Source organism: Nesoenas mayeri (assembly GCF_963082525.1).
Source record: "Nesoenas mayeri genome assembly, chromosome: 2".
In the NCBI taxonomy this organism is placed as follows: domain Eukaryota; kingdom Metazoa; phylum Chordata; class Aves; order Columbiformes; family Columbidae; genus Nesoenas; species Nesoenas mayeri.
In genome coordinates this window covers 91,686,744-91,708,056 of record NC_137543.1, presented here as the reverse complement: position 1 = coordinate 91,708,056, position 21,313 = coordinate 91,686,744, and the positions used below count along the sequence as shown (strand labels likewise).

Genomic DNA, 21,313 nt, shown 5'->3' with positions numbered 1-21,313 from the left:
ACCGCCCCTCCGGCGGGAACCTCCCAGTCCCAGCACGACCGCCCGGACGCGGAGGACCTCAGCCAGGCCTTGCCCGACAGCCACCGCGTCCCAGGCCAGGCGCAGCACCTCCGCAGCACAGATACACACCACCTGTGAGGTGGGCGGGAAGCCCCGCACATGCGCACTGCGCGGCAGGGGAACATACCTCTCCCCGCCCCACTTTGAACCCCGACCTGGAACCAGGAGCGGCAGCGCATGCGCGCGAGAGGGGCGGGGGGAACGCGCGTTAGGCCCACGTGACCACCCTGCCTCCCTCCCCGGTGGAGCCACGTCCGCTGCGGCGCGGGGGCGGGGCGGCCGGGGGCGCGGCCGGGGCGGCAGCGGGGGCGGGAGCGGGAGCGGCCCCGGATGGAGGAGGCCTCCGCCATTTAGACAGCCCGCAGCGGCAGGCGCCGGGCCGGTCAGAAGGTGTATCGGGTAGCTGTTGCCGTCATGGGGCGCCTGTCGCAGCTGCTGTTGCTTGCTCTGCTTGTCTTCCCCGCCGCCCTGCTGCTCGGGGGCGCCCGCGGCGGCGCAGGTGAGAGCGGGTCGGTGAGGGGAGGCGAGCGACCGTTGCTGCCTGAGGGGAGGCGAGTGGCTGTTGCTGCTGGAGGCGGGGTGGGGAGCGGTGACGGCCGCTGAAGAGCACGTGGCGGGCTCGTTTTAACGGCCCAGGGGCGGCGGGGAGAGGAACCCGCTCCTGTGGGGCCTGAGGAGCCCAGCGCCGCCTTCGCTGTGGGAGGGAGGCGGGCGCAGCTCATTCATCGCGGGCGGCGGTGCGGGCCTCCCCGCGCACGTGGGCCGCCGCCGGGACTGCTCCTCTCGGCCCGGGACGGGGCTCTGCCGCCCGGGTCTGTGCCTGTGACCCCCCGCTGGCTCTTTCCGAGGGTGCTACGGCGGCGTGCGGGCTCCTCCGCGCAGGGCCGGCTTCTGGCCTGTCACCGCGCTGTGCGGCGTCAGGCAAGGAGCCACTGTTCCCCTCTCAAAACAGATCCCTTGAGATCGTGACAGGGGGTTTGTCTCTTTCCTCCCGCGCTCAGGCCGTGCTGGTTTCTATAGCGCATCGTTAGCAGCTGTGCCGGCTGCCAGGCTGCCGTGCCGTCCGGGCTCCCCCCACCCCCCCCAGCGCCCTTCAAGTCGCCCAGCACTTAATCTCTGTTTACACGATGGTGTTATCTGATTCACGATCTAAAGGCTGCCTCCCTCGTACTAAGTCTGGAAAGACAGAAGGGCAGCCATCTCAGCTAGCTCTTCAAGTCGGCTGCTCCACACGCTGGGAGTGAGTGAGTGAGCTCCTGCCCACAGCCCGTAGCTCTCCTTTCCCGCTGCTGCCACATCATCAGCCCTTCTGACACCCACCGAAAGGACCGCAAGTTAGGCGTCCTGAGGATCTGCTGGAGCAGTTGCTTGTGAAGAATGCCTGTAATTTACCTGTACCCTGCTTAGATACAGAGGTTTTAATTAACAGATCTTTATTTTTAGACTTACAAGTTTAGAACTTCAGCAAATAAAATCACTGAGGTTGGTCTTAGGTTAAGTATTGCACGTGGTTGCAAAAGTCGCTGAGTGTACCTTCTAAAGACACTTGAGTGGGGGGATTGTGTTTGCTTTTTCTAGCTCTTGACTGACAATCCTGAAGTCCTTAGATTTGTCATCAAGGATTCTTACTCCCCGTGAAAATTTTTAAATATTTGTTTAAAATGTGTAATCATAGCCATTAGATTTTTTTCAGGCTTGTGTAAGACAATCATCCATTCATTTATTTCTTTATCTCTTTCATTTTTGGATAATGTAAGCTTTATTTTTAAAAAAAAGTATTTTTGTGTATATTTTTAAAAAAGTTCTCAGCCTAGCCTGCATGCACTCTAAACTGTAAACAGACAGAACTTTGTCATGTTGCCACTGTTTGCATTAATCATGTCTGTCTAGTGTTTGAAATTATGAGACTCAGCTCCATGAAAGTGAAGAGGCAGTGAACTTGTGTTGAAGCCTTGCTCTGGAGCCATACTCTAGATCGGGTTTCTTTTCTGACTCCTGGTGTGGTGCTGTTGAACATAGGGATATAGTAGTTTATGGTCTTGAGGAAGTCATATTAAAAATACTTCTTTATGTTTTAAAACTTGAATAAAAATAAGTGCAAAAATAATAGCTTTTTAACTACCTGTGGAAGCGTAGTGTTCTAATACCAGTGGATGAAAAGGACATGCTAATCGTTTATTAAATTTATTAGTCTTAAAAGAAACAGCACTCACTAAGTTAATTTCCAGGCAATAGCAATGTCTTTTTAGTTTGACATTTGTAGTGACAAAACAAAATTAAAATATTTTAATACACTGACATGTTCAAAAGTTAAACAATAGGTTTTAAGGCAAGTTGGTTGCCCTCTGCAAATTTAAGTGCAGCTTTGTGAATGCTGAACTTTTTGTTATTCAGCTGTAAACTTCTTGGTTTTGAACTTTTTAGCACATAAATCACAGAAAGCTATTAGAGAAGGAAAAAAACTGAGAGAGAAACACAGTCATTTGAATGTGAGGTTTTTGTAACTGAGGCTTCAAAACACTGTATTTGACAGATTTTAAAGAAATTCTTCAACTGCTTACTTGAAAATTGTACTACAATGCCAGTTTTCTGTTGATTAGATATTGAAAAGGCTTTCTTGTATTTGAATTTTGTTTTGTTAGGTTCAGGTTTATTAGTTGCAGCTCAAGATGCTACAGAAGATGAGGAAGCTGTGGAAGATTCTGTAGTTGAAGATGAAGATGATGAAGCTGAAGTTGAAGAAGATGAGCCAACAGACTTGGTAATTGTACATGGATGTTACTTTCTAAGTATGAATTAGACCAAAAGTGCTGGAACCTAGATAGTTTATATATACTTAAATATTGAGTTTAATAGCATTGCTATTTCCAAATACTTGTTTCCAAGTCTCCAATTAAACTTGTGTTCCATTTGAAGTTTCAGAAGGATTTTTCTTCCCTTCCTGAATACCAGTTTAAAAACCACATGGGAATGGCCTGATTTCTGACTATCAAAACTGCAGTCCACAAAAAAGCACCTGAGGTGGGAGAATCAGATTCCCATAGGAGCCACTTAGAGTTCTTTTCCAGACTAAGCTGCATCTCAGTAAACTGAGAAGGACATGGAACAACTAGATTCTGAGTTCTTTGGTCTTGTTTTTCAAGGGGTTACAAAATCTTCCTAGTATTAATTCTGCAAACCTTTGGTTTGCAGCCTGTTTTCACTTACTCCATTCCTAGTCTCTGACACTTGTTACAGGGTATGCCTGCTACACCAGTGCACGTGTTGCTGTTCAGGGTTAAGTGTTTCAGCTTGACAAGGTGAAATATTTTATATAGTAGTCTGCCTGTAGCAGTAGAATATTAGGCTTGTTAGAAACTTAATGTACTCAAATTAGTACAAAAATTTCTCAAATTTCTGATATAAAATTAGAAAGTTTGTGACATTATTAGGAGGAGAAGAAAAGCATGGTAAAATGGAGACCTGGTAAACTGTTGTTTAATTCTATTAGATTTTTACTGATGTTGGTAAATTGGTGAGCTTTTGGTCAACTGGCTTTGCTAAGTGGTAGAAAGTGTGCTAGGTATTCAGTACTGACAGAATATTATTGAATAACTTTTTGAATGTAATTTGCTTTTAATAAATAGTCTGTGACTTGAGTACAAAGCATTACACTTGTAGGCAGTTTCTTTTATTTGTCACTCACATAGGAGATACAGTTTTGCTTAGTTCTGTTTGGTGGCTTCCCTAGAGCACGGTACCTGTATGACTGATCCAGTAGACTGTCCACTACTTCAGGTGGTTGTTTAAGCAGTGAAATCAGATGATCCAAATAACTCACAAATAGTTACTTCAGCCGGTTCAAAATGGGGTTAGTCTTGTTTTAATTTGGTGAAGGAGGTGGTGATCCCATGATCCCCTTGTGGAAAGTAAGCCCTCAGTGCTTGTACTTTCTGAATTAAAAAATGATCATCACAAAGGTAAACTTGAACAAGTAAATCCACAAACTTATTTAATTCCCACAGTCTAACCATTTCCAGGCAAACATAACATTTAACTAATTAAAAATGAATAGAAGGCTTCTATAAACACTCTCTTGGTAGTGTAAAGTAACTCTTATTTGCCTTATGGTTGTCTCTAATTTTGGAATTGCTTGCTTTCTAAATAGAAGTAGCTTAGATGTGAACATTTAACATTTAGATTCTATTAATTTTGTTCTACCCTAAGACAAAGACCTTACTGTTGTTTTCTGATAAGAAACCTTTCCATACAGCTGAATGCAGCCAAGATTAGTCACTGTGTCAAACGAGTAGAAGGATAAATGCTGAAAATGATGCATATCGAATTTAGAGGGATAACAGAGTATGTGCTACTCCTGTAACAGCAGGAGTCAATGGTAATGCTTGGCATTGTTGCATGCTTTAACATGTGGGATTCTCATGAAACAAGCATGGTCTTTGCTTCACTGTTCGTTATAGGATTTTTCAAAAAAGTCTCTTGTCTTAGACAGAAGAAAAAGAGGAAGAAGACTTGTCAGGAGAACCTAAAGCCTCACCTAGTGCTGATACAACCATCTTATTTGTGAAGGGTGAAGGTAAGAGTCCCGTGCTAATCTACCATCTACTTTACTGTTGCTTGGACTGTATCAATGTGAGCATAAAACAGTGAAGCTCTAAAAAAAACCCAGAATCTGTACTAGACACTCTCTTTAGAAATGGGCTAGGTGTGGTGTATGAAGCTTCTAACAGTTGAATTTTTAATTTATTTTTTTTTTTTTAGACTTTCCAGCAAACAACATTGTAAAATTCCTGGTGGGCTTCACCAATAAGGGTACAGAGGATTTCATTATCGAGTCTCTCGATGCTTCTTTCCGGTATCCTCAGGACTACCAGTTTTATATCCAGAACTTCACAGCTCTCCCTCTAAACACAGTGGTTCCACCACAGAGACAAGCCACGTTTGAATACTCTTTCATCCCTGCCGAGCCTATGGGTGGTCGTCCTTTTGGACTAGTTATCAATCTCAACTACAGAGATGTAAATGTAAGCCTGATGTTGTAATTAATTGTAATCTTTCTAGTTGATGTGGAAATGTTAGGAACTGCTTAGTCAAGTTACTACCTCTTCAGACAGTTAATGCCTTTGTGTTTTTTAAGCAAATCTGTAGATACAGAAGCACAGTAAGCAACTGTCCTCGTGTTTCACAATAACCCCTCAAGTGCTCTTAGTTCTGTGTATGTTAGAATATGTGGAAATGGAAGCTAGAATGCCTTGGAACTGGATGGTAGTGAGCTGTACTCATTTAAAAAAAGGAAAAAACCACAATGTTACTACTAAAGCTTTATGTAGGATAGCTTACATTTCACTGTGCTTTTCAGATGGGCTTTGCTAACTAAACTATCAGCCTGAATCCCATCAGCAGACTTGACTTTGAGTAAATAAATGGCCAGTAGTTGCAGTCTGGGAGAAGTCTATCCAAAAGCATAAATGGGGATAAAAGCAGGGGATCATTTTCTCTTGTAGTGCAGGTCAAAGTTTAACAGGCTTCTGTATCTTTGTTTTTTGATTGTTTTAATAAGAACCCTTCACATGTAGTATGCCATGTTATAGGAGATAACGTCTTCAAGGTTAGATGTGACTTTGTTGCTAGTATCAAGCCTGTTCTTTGTACTTGCATTGAAAAGTTTGTGCTTTTATCTGTTGAGTCAAACTTGCACTTGCACTTGTTAGTGCTTTCTTTCTAGAGTTTTTCTAAGAATATGGAAAAGGTAAACACTTGGTTATATGTTCAAGAAGTGACTTCTAAATGTTGTGTGGAAACTTTGTTGTAGGGCAATGTGTTTCAAGATGCTGTCTTCAATCAAACTGTTACAATTATTGAAAAAGAAGATGGGCTGGATGGAGAAACGTAAGTAGGCTGGAGATTAAAGTTTAATTGGTATGCTGGTAGAACAGGCTGTTGATGGTGCCAGTGAGAATAGTTCCTGTACCGTCATTTTATTGAATGTTAGGTCTACTGTGTTTTGCTGATGATGTCACAGGCATTTGACTTCTATAAAGTTGATAGAATGAAAATATTAAGTTTTTCCCCAAATTAAGATCTGTATTAATACTGGGGATCTTCAGGATTGGTAGTATGTTGATGAGCAGTTTGTGCATCTGCTTTATTTTAAAGGGCTTAAGCCTGGAAAAGGACCTGATGTTATATAGCTACGTAGCAATTCCAAGCTGTCAAGCTTTTGTTATGTACTATGCTTTTTCCCAAGAGTTAAAGATGCAGAGGGTCCATAGAATTGGGCTGTGGGTCCTACTGTGAAGACTGAAATAGCTTGCTTCTGGATCACTCCAGAATAATTAAAGACTGTATGGACTGATAGATGTATTTGGAGTACGAGACAGAGGAACTCACACTCATTCTTTGTTGCACTATTCCCCATCTGTAGCAGGTACCTTTCAGGAGTGCTTTTTTCTGTCTTAAAGACTTAACTACATCTGACACATCTCATATGTTGCCAGCATATGCTTTGCTCATATGCTTTGAAGTATTCTAATGCTGGAGTGGAATTTTAAGAGAACCTGTGAGTTAAAATAAAAATCTTCAGAAATAGTTGTGGATAATGTAGAATATTTGAACTCTTCTGCCACAGGTAGAAATTGCCTATTGAGCAAGCTCCCTTTTAAAAAAGTTCAACCAAAATAAATAGCTATTGCATTAATTTGTATTTCTCAAATACAGTAGCATCAATGAAAAAACAACTGGTCACATAAAAATGTGTGATACTCTGATAAAGGAGCTTTCAAAAGAATTCAAATTACTCTAACCAGTTTGAGTTAATATCCTGTGAACAGATAATTACCCTAAACTAAGGATGTTCAATTAAGTCTCTTCTGTAGTTTTAACTCCATAATTTCCTTTGTCATAAATCTGGGTTAAGATGTTAAATTTGGATTACATTCTTTACTGGGAAACTCCTGCCTGCTCCCCAGATTAATTTTAGGTATAACTTATATTCCCCTCATGCTAAGTATTGACATGTATCTCAGGTAGAAATTTAAAAAAAAAAAGCAGATTTTTTGAAATACTGCTTGCCTTGTTAGAATTCTAGGTATGGAACACAGAGCAAGATAAACAAGGCCTTTCAAAGTGCTGTTGCAAATAAATTAATATCCTAGCAGTACTTGCTTTGCAGTAGCATACTAAAAAGCTTATAAGGTATTTTTTAAGGGTTTTGTAAGTGGTTAAAGCTGTCACAAATGTAAATATCATGTTTCAAGATGTTGGGTCACATGTAATACTGCAAAAGAATTCTCACAATTACTGTATTTCACTAATTGTTTATAACAGTTTCCCAGTTTACACAGCTTTTTTCAAATGTTCTGTTGTTCAGAATTAAACTTAGGATTGCTGTTTCTGAAATAAAAATCAGTGCTTAGTATTTGTAAGCACTTCAGTTTCAGATACATTGTTGTTTTGGTTTTTTTTTTCTCTACCCACTCCCTACAAAAGTTCTTGGGAAAGATCAAGGGGGCATGTGGCCAAAGCTCTTTATAAACATTCTGAAACAGTTAAGATTTTTAGCTAGTGGTTTCTTAAACTTTTTTTAAAGGATCTTCATGTACATGTTCCTTGCTGGACTTGGTCTACTGGTTGTTGTTGGCCTACATCAGTTGCTAGAATCTAGGAAGGTAAGTGGTATATTTTGTCTATGTGCTGTAAATACAAGACCTTACTAGTTTGAAAATAAATAATCCAGTAATTGCTTCTGGCATACAATGCTTCAGGTAGAACTTTAGAATATTTACTTTGAGAACTAAGACCTTAAAGATTTTTGGAAAAACTAGAGAGTGTTTTTAAAAATGTCTGTAATTGGAGACATTTAGATTGCTTGCCTCAATGCTCTTTGGGTCTGCTCTTTGTCACCACACTGAAGTGGTTGAATTTGAAGCTTTTATACCTTCCAGTCACTGGATGTGTGCAGCTACTGATTCAGTACTTACTGGGCAGACTTTCCCCATGCTCTCTACTTCTGTTATTTTAATCTACACCAAACTTTGAGAAAACAACTCTCTAGTCTGTTATTCAGTTCTTACCAGTGCTTTGCCATCATGTTGATTAGGGATTGCATTTATGATGCTACAACAGCTAAGGGTTTGTTCCACGTAAGTGGTCTGGCAAGCAAAAGCAATTGGAAGCTTAAATTTCATCTGCATGTGATGCATAGGTTGTGTCTTCATGTGGTCTGGCTTATGATACTTCTGAAGTAGCTCCCCTTGGGAAGACATATAGAATGGTTATTTTCTTTAAAATCTGTTTTACAGAGTGGCATATGAGAGAGAATATTGTGCTAATCTGAGAAAATACAACAAAACTGGTCATCACAAAGTTTAATAATTCATCATGAGCCATTTTTTTAACAGATACAATCAGCTTGCCCAGGCATGCTTGAAGTCTTGGTATCTTTGTGTGGAGTAAGTGTTGTGAGGCATTAGTGGTAATGCCAGCTTAGATGAATAAATTGCTAATGCTAAAGATTAAGATGCAAAGACCACTTCACACATTGGCTGACTTTAAGTAGGCCTCAGTGAAATAATTGCTATTCATTTAATATAGGATTGTTAGTTACTTCTAATACTTGTGCTATCAGAACTTTAGGTGAAAAGGAAAACATTTTTTTTCTCGAATTTTCAGAGGAAAAGACCAGTACAGAAAGTAGAGATGGGAACATCAAATCAGAATGATGTTGACATGAGCTGGATTCCCCAAGAAACTTTAAATCAAATAAGTAAGTATTTTGCCTTCCACAAACTAGAACATAACAGACTTAATCAGCTACTTGTAACTGAGTAAGTAGATGACTTTTTCTGAACAGCACACATCTCTTCTAGGGAATAAAATGTTATTCAAAGCACTGTGCTTAGTGATTAAGCTATTACATTAGCAGCCTGTTCTTACATAGAACAAACTTGACTGGTTGATACAGTAATGACTATCATGATTTTTACATTTTGTTCTGTAGACTCTCTTTCAACAGTATAAAACCTCTACCCAAAACCTGGATCACAAAAGATTTTTAAATAGGAGAAAATATCTATCATCTCTAACTTTCTGTAAGTTGTTTGGAAGTTTACCTATGGACTGAAGTTTTAAATGAGCATTAGGAATGTGTATTAACCAAAGCCACATTACAACTTGGCATTAATGCCCTTCGCAAGTCAAAAATAACTGAGTTCTGCTTGATATCTGAAATGCCAACAGTAAACCAAATATCTGATTTCTTTAGACCATTTGTGTGTTTGTGGATATTTCTAACTTCTCTTGCTGTTTCTTCTGTTTTGCTTTCCTGTGGCTTCAGTGCAGAGTAGAAGAGGTGAGGCAAACTCTGGTTATCTAAAGAGTGGGAGTGCTTAATGTGTTGTCCATGTGATAATTGGGCATGGATAGAAATACAGCTTCCTGCATGCAGTGATTGATGATGTAGCATGAGCAGTAGAAGATTACAGAACAGATGCATACAACTACATTTTATATATGTATAATTTATGTGTTTTTATATTGTAGTAATGTAGCTTATCAAAAGAATATTGCTGAAGTACTGTCTCTAACAGTTCCCAGAAACCGTTATCTAAAATGTAGATGTGTATCTTGCCTTCTGGGCTACCTTGGTGTAGTGTCAAGCTGTCGTTGCAGTGAGGGAGGTAGAGGACTGATCATGACTGACAGCCGAGTGCATCTTGTTTTAGTGAGAAACAAACCTTGGCTTTGAGTATAATAGCTTAATAGTCAGGGTTGTCGTCTTTATGCCAGGTGAACCCCTATCACCAGTAGCGCTGCCTGGTGTGAAGTGAGGGAGCCTGTTGTGGCTTGGTTTGGGTGGGTTGTTGGTTTTTTTGTTTTGTATTTTAGTAACCGATAAACTGGACAACCCTCACCATGGACTTGCATGTTACAGAATAGGACCATTCTTATTTTTATTACCTTTTCTTTAAGATGCTGATAGTTAAAAAGCATTAGCAAGTTGTTTTAACTGGCTTCTGTGTGGTGATGCGTTGCACTAAAAGAGCAGTTTGCCTTGTGTTCAGGATGGCGAAATACATAGTCATATAACATCTAATCTGAAGTAGCTGTAGCAATTGATACAACTCTTTTTTTCTTTTTTCCAATCTAGATAAAGCTTCACCGAGAAGGTTGCCCTACAAGAGGGCACAGAAGAGATCAGTGGGCTCTGATGAGTAAATGTTAATCAGTACAACAGTTGAACCTTTACTAATCCTGCCTGTTTGGGTTTTTTGGATTGGAGTAGTGCAGCGAATCCATATCACCATAAGGAAAATACTGCTAAACATTTGGACTGAACAGATTAACTGAATGGTGTTAATATTACTGAAAATGCACTTCTCTTTTTTTTGTTAATTGTTGGGGAGGGAGTGGGGGGAGGCAGCCATTAAGATTTGTGCCTGCGTGTGTAAGCAGTTGGTCTTAACAGAACCCTGTTACCTGAAATGTGCCTTTAGAGTTCTTTGTAATGCTGGCTTGTCATCTGTACACTATCTTTGAAGGATTTTTCTCCTCCCCCTAATCTTGAATGTCTAGTGACTTTAATCTGTCTTGATTGTATCATGTCTGTATCAGAATCTGTATGCATTTTTCTTTTTCAATAAGTAACTGTTCTCTACAGTGTGCACACACTGAAGTGTGTGTGTGTGATCCTGTTTCAGTGGCAAGACACTGACCATCTAGATTTCTGCATAGTTTGCATTCTAAAGGCACAATTGGGTATAGCTGCTTGTAGTGGTAGATATTTTGCTGCTCTCTTGATCTGGACATGCAGTGACCTAAAAATCTGAACTTATCTGCATAGATGTTGGGAAGACTCTTACACAGCAGCAGAACTCGTGAAGCATGGAATTTGTGTGCTGAATTGGTATTACTACATAAATTTTTTTTATACCCAACTTGTTAAACGGTTAGTTATTGAGTCGTGCCAGCAGCTTAGGTGTTCTGATTGTAGTGGTAGCTCTGCAATGTTTACTCAAGAAATTATTGAATAAGCCAGAACAACATTTCCGTAAGTTCTTGATTCCCTCACAAAAATGAGTATGTCTTATGTATCAAAATGTGGACTCTTTTTCTTAAGGCTTTACATGAGACAAAGACTTTGCATTTACTGTACACACTTGAAACTGAATTTGAAAAGAAAACTGTTGGCTTTCAATAATCTTTTTAAATGGCGAACTATTTCATTCACCCTTTGCAGTTTTTAAATCTCAAACTTCTTTCCACCAGTCAGTACCTGGGTCTGAATTGGTGCCTTTTTTTTTTATCACCTTGTCTTTTCTAGTAGTAGCACAGTTGCATATCTGTTATTAACTACATGTTAGTTCAGTACGAAAACAGATAAGCTATATGCAATCAAAATGGGATTCTCTTTTGTGGCAGGCATGGTTTACATAATTACTAGGAACGGAGGTGTTGATCCACTCCCATTGCATTCAGGAATTTAAGTGACAGTAAAAAGAGCAGATAATGCAGTGTCAGTTTGCTGCCATTCAAGCACTTGAACAAGGCTTGAATTGTTTTCATCTCAACTGCATCTCCTGTGTTTGATGGTTATCTGGAAGCTTGTTCAGTTCTGGAAGAGGCATTGATTTGAGACTTCTTGTTTTCTTCTTTACTTCCCCTTGTGATCCCCACAGATAAAAGTGCCATTTTAGACCTATGCTTGCTGTGCAGGGACTGAGCTTCTGAGCCAATATTAACACAGAGCAACACTTGCAAATCACGTCATAGCATGGCTGAAAAATCTAAGCTCTGAAACTACCTGTACTGGCACTATTTTACAATATACTTTCCCAGAATGAACTGTGAAGATGTTCTTGATTCATCTTGCTATGGAAAAGAATAGGAAAGCAACCCCACAGATGCTTTGTTCAGCTTCCTGCTAATATAGGTAGCCCAGGCAGCATATTTTTAATAGTTAAGACTGCTGAATCGTCATACAGAACACTTAGCACACAGTTGAATGCTACCTTCATAAGAGGTATCTCCACTCGAGTTATATGGAACAACTTTGTTTGCCTTTAGTGATATAATCTGACTGGTTTTGTGGTGGGTTTATGGGCTTATATTCAAGCTTGCCTTGATTGAACAAAGTATTTATATATGAAATGCTTTGTGTACTAAAGCCCTATAGCTATTGCAGCACCTGATGTACTGAACTTTTAAGTTCCCTCTCTTGGATAATGTCTCTAACCTGGAATCAACATATTTTTGTTTGACCTTCTGGCAAGAGGTAATCTTAAATTGTATATTCTTCGCAAGATAAGAAGATACTCTTTTGAGAGGGTGATGAGAGCTGTTCTAGGTGCAGTGGTACTCCAGGGAAAAAGGGAAAGGATCAGAAGAGAGGATACTCATTTGTAATATCCTAGTTTTATTTGTTTATATAAATAGTTTAGCCCTTACTGATTGAGATTTGGAGCAAGTTAGGCAGTTAGATATCTTACACAGACCAAGGCTTAAGCACTGTACAAATAAGTGTTCGAAGGTTTCAGCTTTCTTCTCTGCACTCAGTGGTTTATATCCAAATGCTTAAGTTCTAAGCATGAAAGCAGAGAGGAGACACTTCAGCTTGCATAGGAACAAGCAATGGGAAAGTTCAGTTGTACTCAGGCTCTTTCTGATCACACAACTTGGCATTTGCTGGGGGATGGTTCACAGTAACTTTCTCAGCTGGAAGCAGTTCATAGGAACAGTGGCCAGCAGTCCACTGCTGCTCATCGTAAATGAAGTAACAGTTTTGAATTCCTTGTTAGTTTGTTGTAGTTGAAATTTAGCAATAATATTCCACTGTGTAGTGGTAATTGAACTTTGACATCTCTTACATTATTTCTAGTAAATAAGTCAGACTACTACACTCATATTTCTTCAAGTGGGAGAACATAGTTGTTGCTTTATCCTGTTGGTTAACAACTTTTACTTTGGTACTTGAATTTTCTACTCAATTTTGAAACACATACAGATATCTTAGTGTCACAGGTATGTTACTGTGTATTATTATTACTGTCAGCTAAGTACAGTATAGTTTCATTGATTTCAAGATGGAACAAATAGCAATTCTTCCTGTCTGTATGCTACCCTTTTCTATGTGGCAGCACAAGCATTTGTATAACCTCGCATTCTTACCAACCTAATTTTCAGCAAGCTTACTGCACTACCACACAGCTGCTCATGTGAGGTTATGATAAACAAGGATTGTGAAGGAAGGCATGGACTAGAGTTTCTTCCTTGTTAGTAAGAGATGCTAAAGTGGTTTTAGACCACAAATAAACTATAGCCCTAGTGTGAAGGGTCAGCATTAATCCCTTTCTCACAGTTCCTTAACTAATGCAAAAAATTGTGGAGTTTTAGTGAGTCTATACTTGGCATAAGAAAAACTGCTTTAGCATTCATGTCTATAGTGGTAGCAAAACATTAATTTAGCTACACTTCAATTGCATTTGGTACTTGTAGCCCTCTGTATGCTGTCTGCTTTGTGACTGACAGCAGTTCATTTTTTCCACAGTATCATTTAATCAGAGAAGAGTGGCTGCTGTCAGATTAAAGGACAAAGTATCATCTCTACTCTTCATGTACAAAATTATTAAATGGCAGGCCATGGAGATGAATGGAGCAGACTGGTGATGGTGAAACACTGACAGTGTTTCTGCTTGTTTCAAAACACTTATGCAGAACATCTTCCTTACCTTGGAATGGATATAATCAAAAGTATCGTTCACTGTTTCTTCCTGGAATGTACAGTGCTAAACAACATGTTGCAGTTGAAAGCTCTGAATTCAGGGAAGCAGCAGGGAAGTTAAATACTAATGTAGGCTGGTGGTTGTGTTTTTCAGGGTGCCTCATGTACTGAGCAGCAGTTAAGAGTCTGTTCTCTTCTCCAAAGGAAGGACAGTACCTACCTCATAGGAGTGACACAAGGGCTGTTTCAGGAGTGTTTTGAAGTTGAGACTTGCACAATACACTTCCATGGAGATAGTAAGACATAGCACTAGTGTAATGACCTAGGTTCATGCTATACCAGTTTAATCCTCTCACTGAACAGAATTTAGCAGCTTTACACTAACTTTTCTTAAATATACAGAGCAATTGTAGTTAACTTAGAGCAAAGCCAGAAAGATCTTTCTGTTTTCTGCAAGAGTTTATAGGTGGGCTAAATAACATTTCTTCTGATGCTTTTCCATTTCTCTCTGATTTTTCCCAGGGATTTTTTTTTTAATCAAGTCATAGATTATTGTGTTGATACAATCAAACAGTCAGTTTAAGGATGACTGATTTGGATGATTAAGTTCAGATGATGTATTACAACTGAAATGTTAAATTAACATTCACTTTCTTACCTGCTGACTTTCATTTGTGAGATCAGATCTCTTGAAGATGGCTGCAGGTTTTTTGTAAAGTAAACTTGATTTATTTTTTTTCTTAGCATTGTGTAGCTTTTTCTTTTTTTTTTTTCTTTTTTTTTTTTAAATAAAGCATGAGTATGGCACCAAAAAGCCTGAGTGGTATGCTGGTGCTCTTTGCATATATGCTACTACAGGTTGTTTATTAAAGAAAAGAGTGAAAACATGCTATTCTTAAAAAGCTCATTTTCTACAGTGTATTTGGAATGGTAATAATAGCAAGGAAATATTCTGTGATGTTTTGGACAAGATATGCTGCAGCATAGGCCAAATCCCTAGAGCTTTACAGTATGTGCCATTGTCTGACCAAGCAAACAATGAATATTCCAGGCAGCAAGACTGAAAGTAGCAGTTCACACAGGTGTGCTGCATCCCAACAGGAGAAGGTAAGACCTTCTGGGGAAAAAGCTAACAAAAGCAAAACAAATATGGCTTAAAAATAAAGGGTGCTGAGATTCTTGTATTTGTGAATTACATCTGTGGATAAATAAGGGAAGACTTAAGAGCAGATATGTTAAGATGTGTTTTTAGCTTCCAGAGAACATAAAAGTAACTGTCAAATTTGAAGTCTGCCTCATCTTTCCCTGAAAAGAGCAAGATAGATTTTTGAGACTTCATATTGGTCTCTAAGCCACTCATTGCAATCTTAATTTCAGTAGGCTGTTTGTCCACCATGTTAGCAGTCTTGATTATAAATTTGTATTAACCAAGACGCAGTAAAGTTTCAGCTTTACAACATTCTGGCCTCTTAGCTGCTGAGGGAAAACTGAAACATAACCTCTTTACTTTTGGTCTGTTCAGCTAACGTGGAAACCACAGCTTGTCTTGCCTTAACTGAGTTTTCCATGTGCCACCTAAAGTCACGTAAGGAAACTTTAGCTTAAGAGATGATGTTTTCATAGTGAAGAAAATACTTAGTGTACATAGCCACACAAGTGTCTGAACAAGAGAAATTTTTAATACAACCTTAGTGTATATTCTAGTAAAAAATACAGTGCTGCCCTACAGGGCCTGGATGGAGAGACTATATAGTTTTCATTCAGATGAAGCTGCATTGGCAGACCATGTGTGATTAAATCATTTGGATATTAGGAAAAAATGATTCACACAAAGGGTTGTCAGGCACTGGAACAGGCTGTCCAGGGAAGTGGTGGAGTCACAATCCCTGGAGGTGTTTAAAAGGCTTTTAGATGAGGTTCTTAGAGACATGGTTTAATGCCAGAGTTAGGTTAACAGTTGGACTCGATGATCCTGAGGGTCTCTTCCAACTGAAATGATTCTATGATTCCATGATTCACCCTGAAGATAAAATCAAACACCAGGTTCACTAGATGGAAATTATCACTGGCAATACCAAAAGCTGCCGGCTGAGGGATCTCCCAAGCTGGTGACAGCTGCTTCTTGTAACAGACAAGCACAAGAGAGCTTTGGTCCCTTCTCAAAGAGCAGCATCTAAATGGATGGGCTGTAGCAACTGTGGCTTTTCTTAACCATTCTTTGCTATATCTTGGTCACTGAAATAAGTCTGAGCACTGCATTTTTCTGAGCTTTAAAGAAAATAATTGACAATGGGAAACCTAAACTCTAGAAAGCTCTAAATACTAGTGCTGCCAAAAGAAGTCAGTGCTGGAGCCACCTACAGGGTCAGCCCAAGGTACTGCAGAAGCAGGGATCATGGTGACACTGCTGCATCTTTGTCATCTGGTTTCCTGGTCCCAGGCTCCTCAGCAAGGTTTCCTGCAACTGACTTTAGATTAAATTGGGCCATTTGACCCTGTGTGCACTGTGACCATGTTCAGACACAAACAGCTCCACATTCTGCCTTTAGCTGGGGTATTTTTATCTATGAAAGCTGAGTTAGGGTCCGCTCCACCCAGAACATGGTAGAACAGCATTTCCTCGCATGAACCTGGATCCACAGCACTGCAGCAAGGAGCAGTGTACAGGCCCTTACCATGACAGCGTGTTTGATCCCAACCTCAGCTGGTGAGTTTCCAAGAGATGCAGAAAGAAAACAGTATATTTTCTTTAGCAGAAGTCTACACAAAGAGGAGAAAAGTCTTAAAATGCCCTATTTCAGGTTTCTATTGGAAAGGAAAAGCTGGAGTTTAAATAGCATTTGATGTCTATCACACAGAGCATGGCAAATATTGTCACCAAAATAGCAGGTTATAATTAGAAGCAAGTGTGAATGCCCTAGCAAACTTGATTATGAAGTGTGTTATATTTCCCTTAGAGCTAGTATTTAAGACTTAGTGCGTGGTTGTTTGCAATAGTGGTTCATTCATAGAGAGTGCAAGTGTTTCTTACAGCTGGAGATGACATTTTGCCCAGTTAATCCTAACTGGTTCTACTATAAGCAAGCTGAAAACCGGTCAGCATGTCTTGCTGTTGGGCACCACAGGAAACACAGTCTTGCAGAAAGAAAAACTAAATGAAACAGGATTTAATTTCTATTGTAAAAAAACACACTACACTGTGTAGTAGTCTTTTCCAATGCATTAGTGGTCTGACTGGGTGTGATACTGCAGCAGTAGGCATGAGCCAGAAACACCACTGACTTCAGCAGAGCTATTCCATGTTCACACAGAGCAAGACATTCCCTCAGGGTCCCATTGCAACTGAGCTCCCTCTGCTCCTGCAAAAAACTTCTCACTGGGTGTCACATACTGGTCCTTTGGCCAGGTGCAGCATTTCTTGCAGTTACTCTCATTTTCTTTTAGGGACAAGCCCCAAGGGGCATCACCTCATCATTGCCATTTTGTGGAATTTGTAGAATTACCCCCAAACAGATGCTACTGATTGACAGCAGCGGTAATAAGCGCAGGTCACCAAGGCTCTGTTGACAAACTGCAAAACATCCCACAGTTGCAGTTCAGTAAAACACGGGCACAAGGAACCCTGTGAGGAGCTGCTATCACTTTTAACTAAAAGTGTTGTTCAAATTAAGTACTTTCAGGTTTAAGTGGGTGTTTTACAGTGCTAAAGAGAATATTTTGGTTCCGAAAAATCATCAAAACTGTTTACAGGAGGTGCGCTCCCCAAAAAGTAATAACCAAATGAGTTAAAAGAGGCACGTGGCTCTGCACCCTGTGCCAAAAGCATGTCACCTGTGAGGTGCACAGGTTGCTCAGTTCTCCAGATCCCTTCCTCTCCCTTACCTGCAAACCCTGGCAAGCTCTTCTAACCAGCTCAGCGCTGATTCTGGGTTTCAGCTGTCTGTGCTAGAAGGCCCCTGTGGTTTCAACTCAGAAAGATGGTGGCAGATAATGATCTAGACAGAAGATCAAAAATTAAACTAGCTGTGTTGTGGTGCAGACTTGCTGCATGCATGCAGACAGCTCGATACTTTGATTTTCTCCCACTGTGGAGTATAATGGACCTGACATATGTAACCTTAAAGTCTGTAAAGCTTTAGTCATACAAGCATCCTGAAGGCAGGGGCTTGGACTAGATGACCTTCGAAGGTCCCTTCCAATGTGAACTATTCCATGGTTCTATGAAATAGTGTTAAGTATCCTGCCACCAAAAAGGGATTTACTGGCAAAGTGAGCAAAAGTATTGTATTCCACTCAGCAGCAGCGCATGAGATAGCACGTCCTCCCACGTTCTACCTCCTCCCCACCTGGGAGCCCGGTGCATCAAGTGGGGCTACACTTCAATAGAAATAGAGGAAAACAGCAATGAAAGGGGTTACTTTCGTTTTTGTTTACAGCCAGATTTTACCCAGTCACTACTGTTCCTAAGCACATGTCACGCGGTAAAGCTTGCATTGCAAATGCTTGCGAGAAGCATTGATTGATCAAAGCAAGCCTACATCTCGCAACTAGCGCTGCCACCACCCTAAAATAAAATGCAAATATTTATTTTGGGTGCAGATGAAGAGTCAGATGTTGCTCATTTAAAATGTCGTATAAATCTTGGTGCAAATCTCTGCTGTTGTAATTCTGTATACAGTCACGTAACAGGAGATGGGAAGGAAGGTTTTGATTGCTTTAGTTATCTAAATGTAACTGAAACTGTGCGTGCATCCGCTCCTCCTCTGAGGGCAGGGGCTGCTAGTCCTACGTGCACATGCACACTCATGCAGGACCATTTATTTGCAGACTCGCTGCGAACAGGCCTGTTTTGCCGTCCTCATACCGCAGCTGCTCAGACCGTGTGTTATAGTAGAACCCCCGGCCCCCCGTCTGACATTCTGTCCTAACCTTCGCACATTTTTACGAGTGGCACGGCTGTTCTCCATGTGCGGCTACAGGCTAAAAATTACTGTCAGAAAGTCAGCGCACAGCAGAGCTGCCCTTTGCTGCCTTCACCTCTGCCTCCGACATTATGAAAATGGATCAGGCCTTTCACAATGAAAAGCCTTTTCTCCAGCAAACTGCTCTCTGCTTTACGGCCTCCTATTAACCCATGTTCATAAACTGCTTCACAACCCTCTGCTGAAAGGCCCTAGAGAAGTTCAGATGATTGCACAACAGCGTATTCCAAACACACATCGCCCAGAGCTTCCTCACAGACTCCTGGCAGTTTTCCCTGCCAAATGAGAGACAAATCTGGCACAGGAGAAATAAACAAGCACAGCAAAGGAAAAGGCTATTTTCAGTTCCTACTACTCAGAGGATTGCCACAAGGTTTCCTACTGCGTTACGCAGTGAGGTTCAGTGAGCCAGAGAAGTCTTCCCACTTGTTGGTATTTAACGTGAAAAACTCCTGCTTCCTTTGATTTTTTTTTTTCATGCTGAGAGGGGAATTGAGAAAGAACCGGAGCAGGAGGCAACACTAGAATTCTTTTGAAAGCCACAGCAATCCTTATACACTCCACCTTTGCTTAGTTTCAGCTCTACAGGTGGAATTCAGATGCATCCTAAAACGAAGGCATCTTGGCCCCTTCCCTAGGAATATTTTGAAGGTTTTCATTTCCCTAGAGAGTTCAACCAGATTTTTCCTCTGTCAGGCACCCCATTAACACTGTGACACATATGCAAATTACACATCACTTACCTGAAGTGACACACGCAGCCAATGACAGCAAGGTGGAGGTTCCTGTTAGGCATCCCATTCTGTGCAGGGACCTGCCATCGGTCAGTGTCTCCACTGCCGTCTTTGAGCAGACAGCTTCCTTCTGCCTCACCGCTGTCTTTATCCCAGGTGCTAATACACTTATTTGGGGGGAAAAAAGAGATCTTAGTGGAAAAAATGTTTCATTAATATCTTTTTACAACACAAAACTGCTGCTTCAGCAGTTCATAAATGCAAGTCTGATCTCCTTGTCTACATCTTGCACTTCACCCCACCCCTTGCTTTGAACAGGCCTCAGTGCCAGGTGAAGCCACTGAGGAGCCCCTGGCAGCACACAGGGATGCTCTTGCAGCCCTTGTACGTGGGACAGGTGCAGCTGGTGAGAGATCCTGAACCACCAAGTTATTCTGTCCCAGAGCACTTCTCTCTCTGCCTGCCCACCCCCCCAGTCATCTCTTAGAATTGTAGAATGTCCTGGGCTGGAAGGGACCCTCAAGGATCATGGAGTCCAACTCCTGTCCCTGCACAGGACAACCCCACAGTTCACACCATGTGTCTGAGGATGTTGTCCAGGCTCTTCTTGAACACTGTCAGGCTTGGGGCCGCAACACCTCCCTGGGGAGCCTGTTCCAGTGCTTCACCACCCTCTGGGGAAAGAACCTTTTCCTCATGTCCAACCTAAACCTCCCCTGGCACATCTTCCTGACATTCCCTGGGGTTCTGTCCTTGGTCACTAAAGAGAAGAGTTCGGTGCCTGCCCCTCCTCCTGCCTTGGGAGGAAGCTGCAGCCCCATGAGGTCTCCAGCAAATCTGCAGTTATCAGTGGTCACCTGTTTGCAGACAGCGACAACAATACACTCCTGGACATCTGTTTCCCCTGTTCTCTGTGTGTGCACACAAGGACACGGAGCAACGAGAGCGACCCCAGTATGGGGCTGGACCCAAAATGCAGGGGTGACCACAGTAACATGGTGCTTATTTAAACAGATTGGAGAGCAAACCCCATCATCTTCCTCATTGCCATTTTGCTGTTGCAGCACAGGTGCTGCCAACCTCTCCCCTGCACAGGTGACCACAATTACTGCCAAGGGAAGGGTTAGAGAGGAGAAACACTTTACGCAGCTCTGAGGCTGGAGGGCTCAACTGGCTCACGTCACCAGAAGATACTGGGGCATGTATAGGTCTTACTCTCCTTCCCGAGGTTGGCTCTTGGGTACCCAAGTTGTGGGAAATTCCAGCATGGACCACTTTTCCACGGTCCAGCAGTTAGAGATACCCCAATTAAGCAATCCAATTAATGACACCAGATCCTAACCAGAGCGTGCATGCTGTGAGGAGTTTTAACCTGGGTCCCGAAGGCGTGGGAGGCTGGAGGGAGGAAAGCAGCAGCACTTTATCCCCGGGCTATGTCTCTCAGATTCTGAACCTGGTTCACTTCTCTACCAGAAGGAACCATCCCACCAGGACGTAGGAAGATGCGGATGCTCAGCTTCGCTGCAGTTCCCCAGCCTCCAGAACTGGATACGCACTCAGATGATCCTTTGGCTCAGCATCCCGTGAAACACATTTTATTTATAGGAAAGCATATAAAATGCAGCTAAGGTGGCTACAACAAGCTATAACAAAGGATTTCTGGCTTGTCTTTTTTTCTTTGGACATACGCACGTGGCTTTCAAACACATCTTGAAGCTTTCACAGCCACACACGTTTATGCAAGAAAACTGGTGGCAGAAACCTACTTCATTTATACAGAAAATGACTGATATACTGTTAATGACCACGACGTGCCAGAAGGA

The 21,313-nt window shown here is 41.5% G+C and overlaps 1 protein-coding gene across 3 annotated transcripts; it reads left to right on the top strand.

The window, feature by feature from the left end:
* The first annotated feature begins 375 nt into the window (after positions 1-375).
* SSR1 (signal sequence receptor subunit 1) lies at positions 376-21,148 on the top strand. 3 transcript variants are annotated; one of them, XR_013921842.1, is made up of 9 exons: positions 376-559; positions 2,703-2,821; positions 4,546-4,633; positions 4,819-5,081; positions 5,870-5,946; positions 7,646-7,724; positions 8,728-8,821; positions 10,205-10,960; positions 20,964-21,148. XR_013921842.1 is itself a non-coding variant. In XM_080339533.1 (8 exons), exons 1-8 carry the CDS (start codon positions 475-477, stop codon positions 10,270-10,272), a joined length of 873 nt encoding a protein of 290 aa, XP_080195659.1. In that variant the 5' UTR covers positions 376-474; the 3' UTR covers positions 10,273-14,831. The 3 variants fall into 3 exon arrangements, 2 of the variants coding, with proteins under 2 accessions (XP_080195659.1, XP_080195660.1); XM_080339533.1 differs by lacking the exon at positions 20,964-21,148 and having other exon boundaries at positions 10,205-14,831; XM_080339534.1 differs by lacking the exons at positions 10,205-10,960; positions 20,964-21,148 and adding an exon at positions 9,056-9,144.
* Positions 21,149-21,313: the final 165 nt, after the last annotated feature.

Excerpts from the sequence above, each read along its gene's own strand:
- SSR1 (XM_080339533.1), top strand. The coding sequence starts at position 475 with ATGGGGCGCCTGTCGCAGCTGCTGTTGCTTGCTCTGCTTGTCTTCCCC. Across the intron at positions 5,947-7,645 it reads GATGGGCTGGATGGAGAAAC|GATCTTCATGTACATGTTCC; the intron begins GTAAGTAGGCTG and ends CTTTTTTTAAAG. Across the intron at positions 7,725-8,727 it reads AGTTGCTAGAATCTAGGAAG|AGGAAAAGACCAGTACAGAA; the intron begins GTAAGTGGTATA and ends TCGAATTTTCAG.